This window comes from Ascidiella aspersa, chromosome 4 (genome assembly GCF_963924565.1).
Source record: "Ascidiella aspersa chromosome 4, kaAscAspe10.2, whole genome shotgun sequence".
Classification (NCBI taxonomy): domain Eukaryota; kingdom Metazoa; phylum Chordata; class Ascidiacea; order Phlebobranchia; family Ascidiidae; genus Ascidiella; species Ascidiella aspersa.
In genome coordinates, this window is record NC_139450.1 from 29223191 (window position 1) to 29245137 (window position 21947).

General features: G+C 36.1%; 1 protein-coding gene across 1 annotated transcript; it reads left to right on the top strand.

The window, feature by feature from the left end:
* The first annotated feature begins 6437 nt into the window (after positions 1 to 6437).
* Positions 6438 to 20456, top strand: LOC146157363 (microcephalin-like). Its single transcript, XM_083388187.1, has 21 exons — positions 6438 to 6541; positions 7342 to 7543; positions 8187 to 8311; positions 8575 to 8647; positions 8996 to 9143; positions 9443 to 9501; positions 10678 to 10870; positions 12112 to 12177; positions 12246 to 12341; positions 12667 to 12703; positions 13128 to 13444; positions 13997 to 14070; positions 14772 to 14892; positions 15700 to 15841; positions 16485 to 16597; positions 17327 to 17449; positions 17530 to 17647; positions 18599 to 18764; positions 19201 to 19392; positions 19838 to 19970; positions 20404 to 20456. The coding sequence occupies exons 1-21, from the start codon at positions 6438 to 6440 to the stop codon at positions 20454 to 20456; spliced, it is 2655 nt and encodes an 884-aa protein (XP_083244313.1).
* The last annotated feature ends 1491 nt before the right edge of the window (positions 20457 to 21947 follow it).

Sequence of the window (21947 nt, forward strand, 5' to 3'; positions counted from 1 at the left end):
AACTACCGAGGGAGTGGCTATTAATATAACTCTGATTGATAAGTATTTTACAGCTACGGGTCGTTAAGCTTTTATACTAGCCAAGCAAGGCGTTTGGCACTTATGCAAAACAGCTATTTTTTGCTTTTACACAAAGGGCTTTATATAAGTTATGTTGTGTCTTACCAATTGAACATATATGTCTGTTCACGCATTTCAGCCAAAGCGTCTACTTCTAAACTTTGTTTTATAAAACCTTGACCAAACAAAGGCACTTTATCAAGTACTAAGTGGTTGGCAAACGTGAAGGGTATCTACAATTGATAAGTGTCTGCCACATTATTTTCAATCATTCTTTTTGTTTTACCCTTTTGTAGGTTAGCAGAAAGTTTCCTTTTAAAATGTATAAAGGCAAAAGTGTCAACCACTTGGTAAAAAGGACTGCCATCCATTCTGATAGCAACATATTTACTCTTAAGGTAAAATAAACAAGACAACTTTTGAACATATTATAGATCATGTTAAACACGGCAAAGAGTCGTAAATGGTTTTACCTATAAAATATTATATTCCGTGCTCAAAACTTTTGGCAGAATATCTTGTCAGGCGATCGCAGCATAGAATTGCTTATCATGGCAAAAAACTACTTTAATTATCGTCTAAGCACCAAGGCATAGAACGACTTTTCTTGAGACTGTCTGTTCATGTTTATCACGTTGTCTGAAGGCAGGGGTTATTTCACCCGGTCTTAATAAGCTAATTAAAAATTAGTTGAAACAAAATTAGAATATTGAACACTAATGAAGCAACTTGGAAATAATAATTAGCAACACTAAAAATTAAAGCTAAAATATTGTCATGTTGTTCTTTTGAACCTTTTTGATTGTGGTTTGACTTAAAAAAAAATAAGATTGAGAAATCCCATACCTATACAGTTTTAAATGTGTTGATTGGTTAAATTATTTATTGTTTTAATTATTGTCATAAGTTATATTTTAATTTTTAATTCATAGCTCAATATATAAATGTGTAACTTTTTTAAGGTTATTTTTGATTTTTAAATTTTATTTTGTAAACCCGAGCTATTTTTAATTATAACCTTTTCCGAATGTGCTTAATATTGTGTTAAATATTTTTAATATTTCGATTGGTTCTGATAGTAAACTAAATAAATAAGTAAAAACGACCGTATTTCTATACATTTCCAAAAACGTTACTTATGGTCGATTTTAAATTACTTTATATGTTCACAAATGTTGAATTATTATTTCTTATAGGTTATAACTATGTTACGCAAAGCTGGTAGAATGCAAACAAGTTTCTTGTGACTTTAACGAATACTTTTTTTTAAAGCTTGGCAAAAAGTTTTGCAGAAAAAAAAAACATTCCATAAATGTTTTTTACTTTCACTCACTCGAAGCCGAAACAACCTACGCGCAGCATTACAAGCACGACTCGCGAAATTCAATCACATGATAGGAAGAATTCGTGACGTCAGCAATCCGCCCGCGCTGTTATTGAGCGATTCTGACGGACAAATAAACCGCGCCGGCCAATAAAGCAACGCTTGTAATGGCATACAAGCTCATTTAAGCGCTTATCTTGTATTCAACCACGGGCCGATACACGAGTATTTGTGTATCACATCGTCTCCTATTGGGCAATAACACAGTATTTTGGCTTGTCATTGTGCTGTATTCTTTTAATTGTGTCTGACCTGTATTGCTATAGCTTTGCTAGAGTATTCTGCTGTTACTGACCAGGAATTAAGGTCGAAATTTATCTTAGAAGGGTCGAGGTGATTTCCATTATCGCATATTCAGTGCACCAACTGAAGTAAAACCTCTTTACTTGATAAACTCACTGACTTTGATTAAAACACAAAGTAGCCGAAAGTATACAAACATGTGCTTTGCTGTTAATTGCGCTCTGCTAAGCTACAAGGCCGCAGTTTTGTTTCAAAATTTATTTTTTTCCAAATAAAAGTTAGTTGGACGTATAAAGAATATCAAAGCCCATATAGAGGTAGGTATCATTTTGAACGTTTTGAATAACTATTTTTCCATTTTCATTGACGAATAAAGAGTTATTAGAAACGTTCAAAATGATACCTACTTCTGTATGCTGGGCTTTGATATTCTTATTACGACTTATTACAACCTCCAACCATGATAAGACTCCAAAAAATTAGTTAAGAATTCAATATTGTCTTAAAAGAGTAATTTTTGCTCAATATAAGCCAGTGTCTCTATTCCAACAGGTGCACATAAGTGCGTTTTTATTTTTAGCAAAACATTGCTGTTTTAAAGACGATTTATTATAAACGGCACTGGATTTCTTTATTTTGTGATAAAAACTTTACAATCACAAGGTGACATCGATCAATTAGCTGATGGGATTTTTGTTGTTACAAGTTCCCATTTTATTTCAAAGATCTTGAAAAAAATACTTACCCGCTTTTTAAAGCATTCTTCGTTGGATTTCATACATATTTTGGTTGTTTAGCAATCAGGGGCAGGAAATAGAATACAAGAGCAATATCGTTCGTTTTTTTTAATCGTTTTATTTAAGAATAATTTAATGCCAGAGGCGTTTGTAATACTTTGGCGAACGGCATCACTTAAACAGGCTTAAAACGTAGTCAAAGATCGAAATTGCGTTTTATTAAGGAATCATAAAACTACACTTGGAAGGGTGACATGCTCCTAATAGAAAATGTTGACACAGATAAACCCAAAAAATACCTAACAAAATTTAACAGTCCAGCTGAGGCATACAGTAAGATTTTTAGTTTAAACAATAAAACAATTTTATTTTCGCATAAATTTGCAATTTTCGACTGAAAGTTGTCAATAGAAATAATTTCAGGAGAGCCCAACAATAGCATTTTTTTCACTTCACGATACTTTTTAACTACATTTATTGTTACGTGTTAAAAGTCCAGCAGTAGGGTATTATATAAAGTATTCGTGTCCGATTTTCGTGTAACTAGATCACGAGCATCAAAATCGACGACCGCCGTGTTGTAAGGACTCGCCAAAACACGTTTTCGAAGATTGTACACACATTTATAGAGCCAATTAAAAGGTCACTTAAAACACTCCCGTTTTCGAACACGCTTTTGTGCTATTATCCGTCTCCTCAATGCCATAAGTGGCTCCAATGGCGATTTTGCCAACATTGTAGGTTTGCCGCGCTAAATATATTTTTCCTTTCTTTTTTAGTGAAAAAATGGGGATTTAAAAATAGAGTTACACTTGGCTAATGTTGGCCGAAATGTGTACGATTAATGGTTTTAAATTGGCTGTGTAAATAGCTCAGCAAATGTTCTTTGTCACAATAGAAGTTTGTGTCAAAACTAAAGTACCCTTAGTAAAATACCCCTAATTTGTAACGATTTTATATATATGAAACAACCTGATTTTTGTCAAACGGTTGTTTATTTCTCAAATAAATATATCAGCATATAAAGCTCATTTATTAATAGAACAAATTCAGAAAAAATGAGTCATTTCGTGTTCGCGAAACAATGTTTGAATATATAACGGTTCAAGTGTTTATTGTCATTGTACACTGATTTATCTTTCAATCCCTATAATTATATCCATGTGTCTTCGCCGTAAACCTTGGGTTTATATTTAAAACCATGATACGTGTTCCATTTTAACTCGGATCTAACCTTTCACAATTAAATCATCACAGCCACAATTCTAAGTAATATTATGTACAAATATTACAACGTAGCTAAAAAATACTGACGTTACAGGATCGACTTGTTTTGCATAATTCGATCTAACGAGGTTATCCAGCTATCGCAAATGTCAACGCAGCAAAAAGCGTCGTCATAAAGGTCAGCTATGGGATAAGCAATCAATTGCACCACACTCGATCTGAGCTCTGCCCAAGTGCGAGAGAGACAAAAAGAGAAAAAGGAAGAAAATAGTGAAACCCAGCGAGAGAATAAAAGTGAAAGGGAGTAGGTAAGAGAAAGAGGTGGGATGTTTTTCACTTTGACATCAGGTAAAATCTGCTGAATTGAATTTTTTTTTATCTGTGTTGTCAATCTAAACTCGGCTCAAAACGCCTATTGTTGTATTGCGATGTCACGATTACCGTATAGCACCAGTACTTAATAAACAAACGATTGTAAACAGACTTGCTCAATCAATGTCTTGCAGAGTAATGAAGATTTTTATATTTTAACGTTCTTAGTCAAAATAAATAGAGTGAATAATCAGAAAAATTATACATATGCCAACAATACTGTGTAATTCAAACAATCAACATTTTGTTAACCTATTTACTACTAGTAAGATTATTTTTGAGCAGTAAAAATAGAATAGGTAAAGAAACATGACAGGATTAGTCATTATTTTATATTTTAAGGTTTTAAAATCACTAGTTTGACTTCGTGCTAAAAAATAATCGACATTAAACAAACATTGGTAACTTGGGAATAGGATATCTTGGCCATACTGGATATGCTTTGCCAAATTTTAAATAATACAAACGGTTGACAATTGATAAGGTATCAGGTTACTGCAGTTGTATAGAGTAAGCCGGATCAGCGTTCCGGTAAAAGCGGTTATATGTAAACAAGTGTTATTTTCCAACAATCCATGTCTCGTTTTTACCTGACCGACACGCCATCTTCTTGAATGTATTTAAATTTAAAGTCAAATCTGAATGTTTGATGCATCTCGGTAAGATTTTTTTGTTGGCAATAATGACCTTTGTAGTTAATTAAAATGGCAATCGGTTGTTTTAATTCGTACATGTAGTTTGATGAAAGCTGACTTTTGATTTATTTTTAAATATATACCCTTAGTGTAACACTAGGCTGCATCTTTGTAACAAAAAGCAGCTTTCATAAAACAATTTTGTTGTTTTTGTCTTCAAATAAACCATCATTTAATAGGTATGAACACTTAAACAGAACTAAAATTCAACAAAAGGTGAATGTAGAAAGTAGTTCGTTAAAAAGTTCACATAATCCGTAAAAATCTTGTAGAGTGCTATACCCATTTTTAATATAATCTAAAAAAATTAACAGACGGCAATTTTTAAAGATTTCACATATGTCCGTGTTAGGTTATGTAAAGGCCTGTTCCTTTTACTGCGATGGCTCCATAATTATGTAAGTATTGATTTAAATAGCATAAATGAAATACAATATTGGTTTACTTTTTATCGCCATCTATCGGTAGCATTTTTTACACATTTATACCTTTTTTGATTAAAGACGAATTATACAATTCCCTTTTATGGATGTATGGCTTTTAAAATGTTCTTAACGCTCTTGGAATCATTAGGTCTTACCAGCACGTCTGGATATTCAACTAACCTGCAAAGCGTATCACCCCAACCCTGGGCCATGGAATAAAAATAAACAAACACCAATGCGCATTATAAACTGAGCAAGAGGTCTACATGTAGTAAAAATATAATATTCTATTTATTCTTTTACATTAATGGCTTTTGGATGTCAATTAAAAAGCTAAAACAAACGTTTTTTTTGCAATCAGGCAAATTTTCGGTTTCCAGTAGCTTTTACTATCACTTAACCAAAGTAGTACGTATTGCTTGTTTGTCTTTTTGCGCATCTTACAACCTTAGATATACAACCTAATCGCTTTTTAAAACCCACTTTTAAGTCATAATCAGAATGGCCGAAATTGCAATTCTCGCATAACTATTCTATGTGCATTGTGCAACCTACAACAAAAGGCGCGAAAAACAAAAAAATCCCCTAATTGTCTTGCAAGTTGCAACAAGATTAACGTTTATATACTTCTTCTGGTAAAGTTTTGCCACTTTTTGTTGTAGAAACTGTTTTTCACCGTACGTCGCAGTATGTTCTGGTAAAGAAAAATAATAGTGCTGGTCCTACCACATTTTCGTCCAGGGTTATTTTGCTAACATTTTCTGGGTTAATTGAGTGCGAGTTAGCGTTAGGGTTTGATTGCATTCCAGTGCCTTCCCGCCAGAGATCTTTGGCGTGGAATGCTTGCCAAAATCACGCCAGTGACGTCATTTGGCGTGAAATATGGCCGGACAAGCGCATTTACCCAAAAAATAGTCGTTTTTTGGCGTATATATCGTCCTATTTTGGCGTAAGATTTCAGCCGAAAAAACATTTGGCGTAAATCTTTGGCTGCCACAATTTATGGAATGCAGTCAGGTTTGGGTGGGTCAAGTATTATTATTATATTTATTCATTCTTATATATTTATGCCTTCCTTACAATTTTAACTTTCACAGCTTGTTTCGTTAGTGGTAAATTAAATGCAGTAGAATTATACACCATCGCCCCAAAATCTTTTAAACAAAAGCCCATGTACGTTTTTAGATTCAACCTAATATTGTTTTTTCAGAATTAACACAGTAGGGCCGACAAACTGAATATTTCTATGTTTTCTGTTTATAAATTGTAAATATTCCAAACAAGCTTTTCCATCATGGAGAGTGGATCTAAAACTTCAACTCCTGTAGCAACTCCCGTCAACGCAAAGATGAAAAAGTTCAAAGGTCATCTAACTGAAAAGTCTGGTCAACGTTCCAAGTATGAATGGTTCTCAAAAAATATTGTGTAATGGTATAAAATGGTTTGTAGTTTAACTATCATATATTATATTAAATTAAAGCTCAGTAGTGACCAGTCTGCATTCCATGCAAATTTCATAGAGATCTTGTGTGTGCAGTGCCATATTTTTAGGTGTGCTTTAACAATTAATAGCTGTATTGGTGAGGGTCTGTTATAGCCATGAGAGCTGATAGCTGCCTATGGGCTCTGACACGTTCCTTGTCACTAGTTTATAAGAGTCATCACGTTGAATCCTTATGAAAAACAATGCACATTAATAAAGTTTATTAAAGGTTATAGTACAGGGGTGCAATCTTGTTTTTTGCACACCTGAGGTTGTTAACACACCACAATTGAACTTATTTAAAAAAAATATTAAATATGCAATTTGCTAATTGAGAAGTGGTATCTTGGTAAATTAAAAACATTAACTAAATGCTTTTTTATTTGTGGTAATATAGTGTTATTATCTAATGACAAGGGAACAGTTAAGGAATAAGTAGTAAACCAATAACTGTTTATTCCAATCCATCTTAATTTAGGTAGCTAAGCTAAAAAGTACATATTACATTTCACACCCTGCATAATATTTTTTGTTGTTTATTATTTGGAGCAGATTTGCCATAGCCCTTTGCAGGTAATTGTTCTTCAATGTTTTTAAAGGACTTCTTCTTTTTTGTTCAACCAGCACTCTAATTAAATTTTTTAATTTAAAAAAACACTAAAATCCAAGAACATTCCTTACTTAAACCATCACTGAAATTTTTTATGCTGTTCAGTCAAAGCACACCAGCACAATCTCCAATGCTCACGCCACTGGCTCATCGCTTTAGATGTGAGTCGCCGAGCCCTTTTATACAGAGCATCCCGATATCGCACATTCTGTCGGATTGCGTAATATTTTGTGATGTTTGGTCGCATGATGGCACCGACAACTCCTCTTCTCTCTATGCAAGGATTTTGGACCGAATGGGTGCTACAGTGAGTTGTTTGTTGTTGTTTGTTTTGCAGAATTATCTGAAAAATATTTTCGAATCATAACAAAAAATATATCTATATATATTTTATTGACCAGGGGTCACCAAACTATGGCCCACTGGCCAAATCAGCCGACAGGTTTATTATTATCAGCCCACAGGACATTTTCCAAATTAGGGTTGTTATTAACAGGAATGTTTGTCAGATGCAAACACTAGGAAAATTTTGGTGAAATTTCAAACTAACCCACAATTTCATAAAATTTACTATATGTTTTGGTAAATATTATTAAGTTCACTTTGTTCCATAATAATAAATCAAATAAGGTCAACACAAAATTTTAAATCGTATCCGCGACCACCAATCCTGACAGATCTTAACCCGGCCCTTTATGCAAAAAGTTCAGTGACTCCTCAGTTAAAATATGGAACATTGTAAGTGCAGTACTGTACATTTTAGGAAGTTATCCTTGGCACTATTACATAAATAACATATGGATTTTTGATGTGATGTTATTGCTGCACAGCATATTAGAAATAGTGATACCTTCGCTGCAAAAGTTTGTAATACTAAAAATAATTGTTTGGAGTTTCATGTTTTTCATACTATTTTCAAAGTAAATTCTAAACAGAATTGTGCATTTTAGGTTACCACAAAGTTCACCAAGTTTGACCCAATCACTCACATGGTGTTTAAAAGTGGCCACAAGTCGTATGCTGAAAAAGCTGTGAAACGAGGAATTAAAATTGTCAGCTGTATATGGGTAGAGAGGTCAGTACTTGGTTACTTGAGATTTTTAACACAGTTGGAGTCTAACAGATATTTTCTGCTATATATTGTAAATTAATCTCCATTAAAATGAAGGTTGTCAGAAAGAAAAACTGTTTTTTCAGGGTGTGACGAAAACATGGTAATTAGGCATAGGACTAATTTTTTTTTGTGTTTTATAAAACTGCAGAATTATTGATACTTAAAAGTGTTCTTGAAACTAAAATATTATTGAAGGCATAATTATATTTTTGTTGATATGGTAGGTGCCGGGTAACACAAAGTAAAGTGGATGAAACTAATTTTCTCATTGATGTTTCCAACTATAAGCCTCCAAAGGTGAGTATGAAATGAATCAATGCTAACCAAACAAATATATTGATTCCAATAGAATAATAATATTATGTCAGCATTTTTTTGTAGTATTCAGCTTAGTAAGGAGCAGGGGATACTGGTTCTCTTGGTTAAATTTTGTCGTAACAGCACACTTTATTTATGTTCCTTGTATACCAAAAAATAGTTTTTTCGTAATAAGTCAATCAGAAAACTGAAATGTCAAACTTGCAACGTTACAGGATTTGCGATTTAGAATTCATTGGGCCCGCTTAACAGATTAAAAACAAAATGGACCACATCCTAAAAAGTTTACCAGGCCATTATCTAACTACTTTATTACCCGGCCTCCAGAAATTTAAGGAGCAGCAACCGGTCTATCCTGAAGAGGAGGAGGAATGGCTTCGGAAGAAAGAGAAGAGGAAGAAGCAAAGGGAAGAAAGGTTGTATGCCAAGCGAGTCCAGTTCCTGTCGCCTCTTCTCTCGGGAAGCACAAAGAGAGGTTAGAGGTCAACCCGCACTGTATTGTCAAGTGAATTTTAAAACAGCATGTTTGTTTTGTCCTTTTTTTAACAGTATAAAAGCTTCTAGGACTCTAAGTTGCTTGTGGTTAAGTTTTTTTTTATGTTGGTTCCTTTTGTTTTAGGCCTGGGGCATCCCTTCTCATACTTTTCAAGCGGTGGATTGCCATTACTTTTGTAAAAAAAAATAAGTTAGTGTAAAACTACTCTCAAACGTGACCCACATGGGTGAAAAACCTTATGTTACGTATTTAAAGTTTTAATTTTCTGTTTTTTGCAGGAAATGTGGATTGGGAAAAGATTCTGCTTGCACCAGATACACCCTATGTCCCAGTATCAGTAAGTTTACAATCTTATACACATACATTGGTTACCGTATATGGTTATTGGTTACTGACTTTAAAAAGATTTAATTTCCTGCTGTTATTTTCGTACAAGTTTGTTTGTAATAGTTTATTGTGTAATACCACAGCAATGCTTTGTTATCGCTTTTGCAATTGTGCTTACTAAAAAAAGACTAAGCTTGACCAAGGGCGCTAAACACGTCATGTAACTTTTGTGTATTTCTATCCGGCATCTTATTCACCAAGAAAGATGTTACATTGTTACCAGCATACGTAATCAGTTCAAAATTGTTAGACTGGTCTTAGAAAAGCTTTTTAATTAAGAACCCTCCTAAGGTTCATACATGGTTTGAACATTAATAAAGGTAGGTAAGAATGTTGGTTCACCACCAAAAGGAATAAACTAAATGCATATTCATTTTATATGGAGACGTTTTTTTCCGAGCAGCATTTCTTGTTTAAGGGCCAAGGTTTCTTGATAAAGGGTCCATGCCTCGTGACCTTTTAATAAGTCCAGTAAACTTGAAAAAAAAGACAGGTGATTTTTTCAAGCCGCGACAATGTTCATGTATCAAACTAAGAGTTATTCATTTTGTTGTTGGTCAATGTAGCAAGTGGCAGTTAGCAACAGTTGGTATTTTTCCTTTATATCAGGTGGCACTATGTAAAGAGAAATTGTATTGCATTCTCGACAAGCTTTCGCACAACCGTGCTTTATCAGGCCAAAGTCCACTTTTGGTCTTTACATTGTGCCACCTGATCCCTCTATTTAGCATTAGACAAATACGGTAATTTACAGAAATTCCATAAATGGCGTTGAATAGGCTTAACCCATTAATGCAGTGTTTCTTAACCGGGGTGCCGCCGCACCCTAGAGTGACATTTCTAATGCTCATTTAAGAGTGCCTCGACATATTTGGGAATCTTTAGGGATCTGATTTTGCTCAACTCTCAGAACTTTTTGTGTAAGATTAAAGTGGAATAAATCCAATTATAACTTCCTACGTTGTGTAGAGTTGGATGAATGTTGTTCCAGTTCCGTTTATGGTGACATTCTAGCGAACTGCCTAATGAAAAATCACATAGGGGTGCTGCAATCTATTTATTATTTCTGAAGTGTGCCGCTAGCCATAAAAGGATGACACTACATTAATGTAACCACAACCTTCAGCCCGTGTTTGTCCACCCCAACTTCATCGCTGAAACTCCGGACGCCAACATCGCCAAGAAGATCCAGCGGATGAAGGAGGGAAAGCCGATCTTCTCTCCTCCCTCTTCGCCATGTTCCTCTTCCCACTCCCAATCGCAAATCATCCTGGATGTTGCAGAAGATCACAACGAAACGACCCTGAGCAGGAGAACTGGTGAGCGTTAGCTTAATATGAATTTTTGATGAAATTTCCAACTGAAAGCTTCCCTTTTTTCTGCAAAAGCACAGAGGGCGTAAATCAATCAGTGCCGCCCAACTAGCAAGTTCTAGGCTCGCTTTTTCGGCGCCTTTCTTTTTACTCAAGAAGTTTCCCCGAAAGCCTTGGAGCCGTAACAAGAGCGAGATTTGTTTTTTAGGTTAAACCAGTAGTTTCTTAACCTTTTTTATGCCTCTAGCTAGATATTTCTTGCTTTCTTGTCGTACCTCCGACTTTAAGCCAACTTACATGTAGAGATGCCCAATACTTTATATTTCATTGCGCCACCGTTACCCGACGTTTTTGGGAAAAAGAACTGCTGTCTCACCCGATACAAAGTGGTGTCATAGCAGAACTGGTTAGTTGTGATTCTTGAGGTTACTCCAGAAGCTTCTTAACCTTTTTAGGCCGACTAGAGTTGTATTACTTTCCGCTTGTTTGCCGACCAGGAAGAGCGGGCAAATAGCTAAAGTGCACTTAACTTAGGCTATTTATCCGGCTAATCAAGGAATACATATTAGAATATAAATCGCGAAAATATACAAAACTCGGGAATTACACTTAATAATCCACCACCCCACCCCAACAACCAAAACCAAATCAATGTATAATCAGCCGCTGGTCTACAATCCCACCACGTTTCGTCTCAATGTGTATACTGCTTGGGTTAGGGCGTATTTTTGGTTTCGGTGAATCAACGATTGGCTTTTTAGGTGTTAAATAAAATATAGAGATGCCTGATACTTTTAATTTCATTGCGCTACCGTTACCGGACTTTTTTGCGAAAAAGAACTGCTGTCTGATGCGATACAGAACGATGTCATAAGGATGAACGAATAATTGCTAAAATTTAAACTTTTTAAGTTACATCTTTTCAGGTTATTACGACAAATGGTGCTTTTTTAAGAGAATAGGAAGTTTGATTTACCTCATTTCATTTGTTCATTTGCTATTTTCAAAACTTACCTAGTATTAGAAACCGTTGTGTGGGATCTATAAAATGCACAAATCGATTTGGCATCGAATCTGCACCACTACAACCCAAGCGTTGGGCTAGTGCCAATTCTAGCACTTTGTATCAGGTATTGGCTCATAGCCAATATTCTCGGTCATCATGAGTTTAACTCGATATCATGAGACAGTAGACACCAAACACCCGTCGTCGGCATAATTTCTTAAAATGTCATTTTTGTTCGCAGAGGCGGTCTCCATGGATCTGACTGCCGTCTCGCCAACAAAGTGCTTGTCCTTTTCAGACAACGAAGGTGCGTTTACCATTGAAATGTTTGTCACTAACTGAAAATTTTAAAATAACGACGCTCGTTATTCACAGAAAACCCGAACAATGATCCCAGACCCGACCCTGCTGTGCCCACCGCTACTTCGGGATCTCAAAAGTCGGACATGGATCTCACTTGCATCAACCACGGTAAATGCGGCGACGACACGTAAATACGCTAAAATAAAATTCGCAGTGGTTTTTGACTTCGTTGTGCGTAATGATATTTTTCATTTTTTGTAAGACAAGATTTTTTTTCTTGTACGCTTTTGTCTTCGACTATGATTAAACTTTAAACCAACAGCAAAGTTAGAATTGGAAATATTTAATGTAACCTAAAATTTTTATCCAGTGTGTAGACTTTGTCAAACCAACGTTTGTTTGGAATGCTGGTATAAAGGTTTTTCTAAAAAGGAAACTTGTATCAAGTTTGCTCTTTAAATGCTCATAGGTGTGTTTTTTGTTTTTGGTTTAGATGCACAGATTGTTAACCGGAATTCTTCAGTGAGAAGGTTAGTTGTTTTCTATGTCATGATTTTTATGTAGTGTAAATCAGTGGTTCTCAAACTTTTCCAACTTGTGGCACACTAATAAAATAGTAAAACAAATTTGGCTACTTTGTACATCCTATAAATACAATAAAAACCTAACCATCCTTACTTCACGACACAGTAATAGATAAATACCATTATTTTTATTTCAAATTTATTAAATATCAAGTACTTTTTATAGGTTCCTAACTTGCTTATTAGTAAAACGAAAAGTTGACGTAAAATCTACTGGTCAGACGTTTTACTACCTCTTTATCCTGAGCACAGCACGTTTGTGCTAAAAGCTTGTCATTTTTAAATACATTTAGTCAACACTGCCAACCGATTTCCTGCAAGTAAAAACCTCCGCCTTTATCTTACCGTTTAACTATATTTTCCCTCGCAGCTCGCTCGACCATGACCAATCCTCGTCAATCCGTTTACGCTTAAGCGGCTGCTCGAGCGCGCTCGACCAATCAGAGTCGTCGATTCGGCTACGCCTGAGTGGTTCCGGTCTCCAACACGAATCTTCGTCGACAACGAGCTCCTTTAACTTGAGGCTGGACGACAGTGACAAGCGCCAGTCAACTGACGTCATAGCCAGCTCGCAGGACAGTGACGTCACCGTTGATGACCTCGTGGCTGAGGAGGAGCAGCAACCCGTCGTTGTGGCCGAACCAGATATTTCGGCAGAAACGAAAACGAACGCTTCAAAAAATAAACGTAAGTACTATTCATATGTAAATAGGGTTTTCTTGCTTGCCGAGCTATCAAAAATAAATTGTGATGATTTTACTGTAAAACTGTTGAGGAACACACAAAATAAGATCTATAGAGCAACAATATTCCTAGTCTGTTAACAGTAATGACTTAGTATAAGTAATATCCTTCTAAACTCGTCGAAATAACCAACACGTATGAATAATGGTGACCCCTGGTCTGCTATATAGAAGACAACTTAACTGATTAGGATTATGTTTGTTCAACACTTGAAGTTTTGCTTGCTTTGCCTTACCTTTGAGGTAGTCAATCTTTTAAGTATATTGACCCGTAGGTGAAATTTCCGTAAAGGCAAGATGCTGTGGTTCGGAAACGTTGCAAAATTCACATTTTGCCTTGTAGTTAAATCTATACGCTCTGAGAAAATATATAAGCAACCTGGATTCGCCCATGAATTGAAACATAATTTTAGTAGCAGTGGTTGGTTCTGCGTAATTTTGAAGTCACGTTAAATGGTAAAAATTATAATCATTATCGCCTTTAATATGGTTTCAGCTCGTCGTCGAATGTTGTGCGACGAAGACGTGCTCAAACCTGCTTCCTTCCTGCTCAGTCCAAGTCAACACAAAGTAAGGAAATTAGCTTGTTTGGCTCAACGCAAAACCTTTAACTTGTGTAGCTCAACGCAAAATGTTGGGCGCGTCTTTCAAAATGCTTTTCAGATCTAGACAAATCCTGAGTTATCGTACAGTCTTAACTAGACGCGTAATTTTTTTTTGCAGGGAGAAGGGATTGTACATAATACTTCTGCAACTACACAGTTATCGTATTTCAAAACGTTTGAATTTATTTAACATTAGTAAAACAAGCCTGCATTGTATCGCTCGGTACAGGGCTGAATCTTTTCTAGTTTAAATATGTTTTTCTACAAAATACGAAGCCGTTGTAATGTTCGACCGAGGTTGTGCATAATGTGCGATTAAGGTAAAATTGACAATAAAACTTGAAAGTAGTGCCACCTTAGTAAGGTTTGAACAGATTTCAGTCACATTACCTGATAATAATGATACAATAGTGCGTGTCTAAACGTCTTTATCCAGATCATGTCAATTTACTCGACTTATTTGGCTTCGAAATTTATGCGATATAAATCTCATGCTTGTTGTCCACAAAGTAATGATATGCTTTTGTAGGTATACAGCTGCTTGTAACCAATGTTGGCGTCTGCAAACTTACCCGCCGAGCCAAAATTTTTGTACAGTTATACCCTTTTTTTAAAGTCAACGAGCCTGCAAAACATCAACTTTCTTTCTTTCTTTCCACTCTGCAGACGCCGCGCCGTTCCAACAGACGGTCGAGCATCCACGCTTCCGTTGCGATCATTGCCGCCTCCAGTGGCAGAAAGCGCAGGAAGTCGGTCGTTCGTCACATCGACTTGGAAGCTCCCAGCGGTAAAAGCCTGACTTTCCCGTAGTTTACCGACCCCATAGACACCGCACACCGAGAGCGCGTTTATTTGTTATATTTTTATCGAAGTGATTCTGAACCTTTTATCTCCTATACGGCACCTCCCTGGAAATAAGAAATAGATTACGGCACGTCTGCTAGAATTTTAAGGTGTTTATTTAGTGCAATGTTACAATAAACGCAACAAAAGTATCATTGAATTTATTGTGGCACTATAATCGTACGTGAATAATTTCCAGGAGGCTTACCAATCGAGAAAAATCAGATTCTCACACAATAGTTAATATCTTTAGGCCTTAAGCATTAAAAAATTGCACCCCAGTGCCCCACATGGGAACTACTGACTTAAGTTGTTACAAGGCAGGCTTTGAAATGTGCTTATTCTGTTTTTAAATAAATATGAGAATTTTTATACAAATGTATTGCATTGAAATGTGCTTACTCTATCGTAACTGCCTTAAACAGTACTATTTATTTAAACTTGTATATCCTGAACGTTGACCAATGTTAGAAGGTTGCCAAAGAGTCTTTAAATCTTTAAAAGTGTTTGATTATGTGTTAGAATTAATTTGCATATATTAAGATGCTTTTAAAAAACCATACATTTTACCATAAGTCTTTAAATTGAGATTATGTGCAGATTTTAAACTATTTGTTATTGTGTTGTACATTCATACTGTTTTGTTTGCAAATTGTATTAAAAGAAACTTAAAGTTTTTCAATTTTAGGTGTATTAATTTCTTTGTAATGCTTTAAATGTCAACTTTACAAATGCATAAATCACATCTCAGATGGAGATTCCAGCGTCTCGAGCTCCGTGCTGCCACCTGTCGGCGCCCAGGCGGCGAAAACATTTACCGCTGGGTCGCGCTATTTCGATCCCATCGTTGAACCGCCAACGTCTGCGTCAAGCGAGGACGAACAACAGACAAGGTTAGGAAAATCGACGAGCAAAAAGAAACATAACATAATTTGAACGGCAACTAAGTCTTTATGGCAATGTGTTTGCTTTGTTTTGAATTATTTTTCCTGGACTGATGTTTTTCTAGAAACTGGTACCATTGTAGGCGAACTGTGTATTTCCTTATAGTTTATACATCTTAGAAAAATGATTATCATTTTGCCGAAACCGTTGAAAAAATCTTGTTAAAAAGTTGTTTTAACTTTCGCAGCGGCACAAAATCTACTAAACTAGTTTTACTCGCTAATTAGTTACATATGGCTAAAACTGTCAATGATCGAATAAAATATAGGCAAAGATATACTAGGTATGAAGTGCGTACAACCTGCAAATCCCAGCCATTTCGGCCAATCAAGAATAAAAAATAACAGAAGGATAAATGCGATATTTAAAAGGCCATAAACAAATTCCTAAAAGGTTATAAACTGTAATGTCTCTCATTTTTCGCGTCAGCTGGATACAGGATACAAAACGTTTGTCTCAAACCTTAAGTTTATATGAAACGTTTGTCTCAAACCTTAAGTTTATATGAAACAGGCTTGCAACTAAATACTCTCATTGTTAAGGCTTCTACCTCTCATTGTTAAAGCTTTTTTTTTTATTTCTTTCTACCAGTTCTCGAGCCCGTAGCAAGTCTCTAAGCACTTCTTATGACGAGAAGGAAAACCGATCCAGCGTGGCCAAAAAGAACGTGAAACGGTCCATTAAAAAGCGAACACGTGAATCCAGTAAGTATATTCGCTGGTTTAAAAAAGAAACTGTTTTCTTATTTTTAGTTGGGTGATTTTTAATTAACAACAGAAAAAAAGATAGATTTTTAATTAAAAAAAAAGAAAAAAAAAAAACGAAGTTAGTATCATCTTGCTCTAAATATGGTTCTGTTGTGTTAGATTATAAAAACATCCTCTGAAGTAGTATATATATTTTTTTTGTTTGAATTAAGTTTCATTACAGTTACGACAGTTGGAAATGAAAGAGCGAAGTATATGTTTGCTGTTTATTTGGCTGCATTTATCTTTGAGTGAACATTTAACATTATAATTGCTATGTTGCATTTGGTCCTACATGTGTTTTCATTTTAGAGTGCTTAAACTTTTTCCAAAAAAATAAGTTACTCAATTATAAATTGTCAAACATTGATAAAATTTGTAAAACAGCAAAAAGATGAAATAAAAAAACTTACTACCTTCTTGGTCAACGGCAAACTGAATGTGCTATATGAGGCTATCTCCTCGCCACTATTCTTTAAACTTTCCTGTCTCGGTCAAAGTCAGTCATTTATAAATTCCAGTTATTTATAAGAGAAATATATTACACATCAAAATTTAGGAATCGTCAGTCTCTTAACTCGAATGAATTTAAGATTGACTTTGATCAAGACAGGAAAGTCTAAACTCTAAAGAATATTTACCTCCTTGGTCCTTCTACTATACTAACCGTTATTTTAAATTCTAAAGCGACGTCATCGTCTTCGTCAACGGGCGAAAACGTGACGTCATCGGCCAATAACAACAACAAAGTGACGTCACAACAGCGTCGATCGCGTCCGGCATCCAAAAAGCGCGTTCAGCCCTTGTCAAGTAAGGCCTCTCGTACATTGTTATGATTTGAACCGCGCGCCAGCTGTGACGTAACTTACGCCTTTGTTGTGTCACAACAGATCTGACTAACGAGGTGCGGCCGCGACGCAGCACCGACGAGTTCACAACAGCCATGTTACCAAAAGCGAAGAGCAGGGCAAAGAGAGAAGTCATTGTGCTGACCAGCTTGCATCGCGAGTGAGTCCTTAACTCGAGAAAAAATAACTTTTGCATTTTTTTTTTTTTTTTTTTTTTTTTTTATTATAACGCTCAGAAATTTTAATTTTGTCAACTGTTGACTTATATAGGTTATGGTGGAATTTGCGTAGTATATTATTTTTTTGCTTTTGCAAGACCCTTTCTTTTTACAAATTTATGTTTTAAATGCGGTTTTCCACCTTTCCTTGGGTTAAGTTCTTCTCTTTACTTGGTTATCCCTGAAAAAAGTTTTTTCCTGAAAAAAATAACACTGGTCAACACACATTTTGGTCCCAAAAAACTTTTTCCGGTTTTGAGCGGTTTTGGCGCCGCTGAATCCGAAAATGACCTTGTGTTTTTACGAATAAGCTCTATTATTTTTATGAAACATGAGTTAGTTGACAATCGTTATCGCAAAGAGACTTCTACAGACAAATCATGTTTTATGTAAAAATCATGCAATATTAAAAGAAATAGACCATATTAGCAGTAAACAACAAAAAATTGTTTGAAAAAACTGGTGGCGTTAAAGCAAAAATGCTTCTTTTAGCAACAATCGAAGTATGTTTCGTAAATTATTGAAGCACATTTTCGCTTCAAAACATTAGTTGTGAATATTTTTTCCAGACTTTTTAGAAGAAACTGTGGTTTAACAAATTACGAACACGTTAGTGCTTCAACCTTTTCGTCTAACATGAAGTTTTCTCACTTCTGTCAATGTTTTTTAAATCTGAATATTTATCGAAGTTCGCACAGAAATACCATTGCGGAAAAGCGTAACATAGTCTGGTCACGGCATATTTACATTGATAAATGACATACCTTACACATGGAAGGACACAATTTACAAATGTTTTGCACAGTTCATCGTTATGCACTCCGAAGAGTAATTTCTCGAGGAAAAAATACACGATAGTCGTAGTTTTATCACTTATCTCAATGTTTTCGCAGAGAACGCGCCCTGGCCGAAAGCGCCATCAAGCAATTGGGCAGATTCCGTGTTCACCAGAGCGTGAAGGACGAACGCACCAGTCACGTGGTGTGCGGCGCTGCTCGACGGACCGTGAACGTTTTGAGGGCAATTTCGCGCGGTCTCTGGCTCGTATCCAAACAGTGGGTAAGTCGGAAAACTATTTTTTAGAGTATTTTTTTGACTTTTAAAGTATAAAAGATTGTTTTACTCCTGTTTTCACGAAAAAAAAAGTATTTCCTTAAATCTCTGTGTAAAACAACACACAATTGACTCATAAATCAAAAAACAACAGCAAGCCAACCGACAAATAAAAGCTTTTCGGGATAATTTAAATTTACTATATCATGGTAATTTATTACTCTAACATTCTAATCACTACTGCACACTTATTTCTTGCTATGCATGACTTGTGTCTTATTCCCACAGTTTTTGTAAACCATAAATATCTTGTTCTGTGCCGATCTCAGTAAATCTAACCATGTGTTAAATGCTACAGTTGGCAACCCACCTAAATATACGGCGAACCATTTTTTTTCATCGCAAGTTAGAAAACAACTGACTTAAGTCTATTTCCTCACAGATATTTGACTCAGCTGAGGCCGGCCATTGGCTGGACGAGGTCGAGTACGAGGTGGTCGGGTACTTTCCCGTTGCCAGGGAAACCAGGCTGCAGCGCGAGTGCGCGACCAAGGGCGCCGCCACGTGGACGATACCGCTCTTCGCTCAGCTGGAAGGCCGTGTGTTCGTGGCTCACGACACGAAACCAGCCAAGGTAGATAACTTAAGAGACTTTATGCATAATAGGGCAGGGGTGACCAAACCGGGGCTCACGGGAGGCACGTGTCTTTTAACCAGGGCTGCGGAGTCGAACCCGGAGAAGTCGGTTTGTTTTGCTGAAGTCGGACTCGGGACTCGAGTAAGACCACATAAACTACCCGAGTCCGACATGCGCATGCGCAGTACCACATTTTAAAACTGATATAGCCGCCAACTGGAAATCGTGAAGGCGAAATAGCACATGGTTTCCAACCATGTACTGTGAGTCAATGAATAATATGACACCTCTATAAGAGGATTGCTGAATATCCGCCTAAAGTAAGTTATTTAAATTGGCGGAATACAGGCTGTAGAGTCAGGGCCGGACTCGGGACTCAGGAGTCGAGTTTATTTTTTTGACCGTAATTTGCGAAACTAAGCCATTTGTTTCTTTTGCTCAGGCCGAACTTCGCGAATTGGTGACCTTGTGCGGAGGTCAGGTGACCAACAGCCCGCGTCGAGCCGCGATTCGCGTCGGTCAATTGTCAACGTCACTGCACGAGTTCGACTCCGTAAAGGAAACTTGGATTTTAGGTGAGCCAAATCAAATGTGATCGAAAAAACGCTTTTGAAAAAAAAAATTGGTGAAAATGCGAAAGAAAATTTAAAATAAAAAAAAATCAATAAAAAAAATTCGAAAGAAGAATCGATAAATTCTGCCAAATATTATAGTAAGTAAGTAAGTAATGTTTATTTTCCGTTGTCGCTGAAATTAAAAAACACAAAATATATGAAGAAACAAATTCATGCGCGTTACGGCCGAAGCAGCGATGGGTCCAAGTGACCTTCCAGTCAGCTGCACGGTGTTTTTTATAGGAATTGTTTAATTTTTTTTTGTTTTTGTTTAAAACCTAACATTTATAAAAGTAATGAATAGATTTTTTATGTTTATTTGCAAATGGTTCCGTTTTAACCGAAAAACTTTTTAAATAAATATATCCAAACTTTTTTTTACGATACTTTTAAGATTCCATTTCGGAAAATTGTATCCAGCCGAGAGAGGATTATTTGATCACGTGACGGCGCCCATTTTGAACCCGACGCCGTATATGTGACGTCACAATTAACCTACCCCCTACCTCGCAGTGTGACCCCTTTACTTACTTTTCTTAAATTGTTTTATACATGTTCGGTTGAGTTGTTTTGTGTAATTTATAAAATAATAAAGTTTTATTGCCGTTATTGATTTCAATTTTGGGTTTTCGAAATAAGGAATAACTTCTTGACCATGCAGCTCAATCCAGCTCCGATTTTCAACGGGGATTTAATAATTTTAGAGAACTAGTGTTTTACGAAGTGTTTGGGAAAAAACAGTGCAACCCGAACGATATATAAAAATGTACAAAACTGCAGGACTTTCGAATACCTGTTTTGGAGGCCAGGTAATGGTCTTCTTGGCTTTGCTTTGAATCTGTTATTTTGTTTTCGTGTTCAGATTAAACAAAACAAAAAAAAATGTAAAACTTTCTTTGGCCACCAATCCTTATTCTAGTAGTAACAAATAACTTTACTCCAAGTAAAGTCAATTTCAATTACAAATCTAAGTCATTGTCAGACCACATCAATTCAAAGCGAAGTTATTGTCACCAAAAATATATCTTAAACTAGGAAAATTAGTAAAATTATTCCATTTCAAGCAATATATCGCAAAACGAAAAAAGCAAGAAATCAGTGTAAAAGAACCCTCTTTTTAAAACAAACCGCGACTAATTTATTTTATGGAGTTCGGTCATTAGAACACTGCATGCAACGACCTTAATAAAATGTTATACCAATCTTCCTGTTTTAAAAAGGCTTGATTTGGACTTTAAGAAATGATTTAAATTAACAAAAAATATTTTAACAGTTCACTTCACTTAACTTGGAAAGTGGCTTTAGATATACATATATTTCGCTGTGTGCACCCCAATCCAATGCCAAGCTACTGATTTACCGACGTCCGCCCACACAGGGCAATACTTCAGCGACCGTACACGTTAATTTCGGACAAGTTCCAGCTTATCAAAACGACGTTGTTCGTTCGACAAACTCGCGACGACTTCTTTGTTTTCACCGACCGCCCTGTCCTTGATTGACGGCTGATCAAACATCATGTTGTTTGTCGGACGTAAATATTCGTCTGACCGGCCCAGCTTGTGTCGCCATTCGCCATCAAACTTCGTCTCCGCCCAAATCTGCGACCACTCCGAACCGCGAATGCGCGGTTTAAAGTGATTGTTCCTTCCCCGAATGGCAAATATTGAATCAAAGGTTGGACACATGTTGCAACGCGTTTTATTTGGTCGTATCATGGGACTTAATATTCTCCGTGGTCGCTCTGGCACTTAGTGGCTGTCGCGCATTCTCACTCAATTAAGGTAAACCGCTGATAAAAATCGTTAACCAAGGCAGTGTTAATGGTTTCAGAAAGCATGCTATAGATAGGCGAGATAGATTGTTGCATTTGCTGAAAGGTAAATATTAGACAATAGGAGATAGTTATTGTTCATATGGAGTCCACCTTTAAGTGGT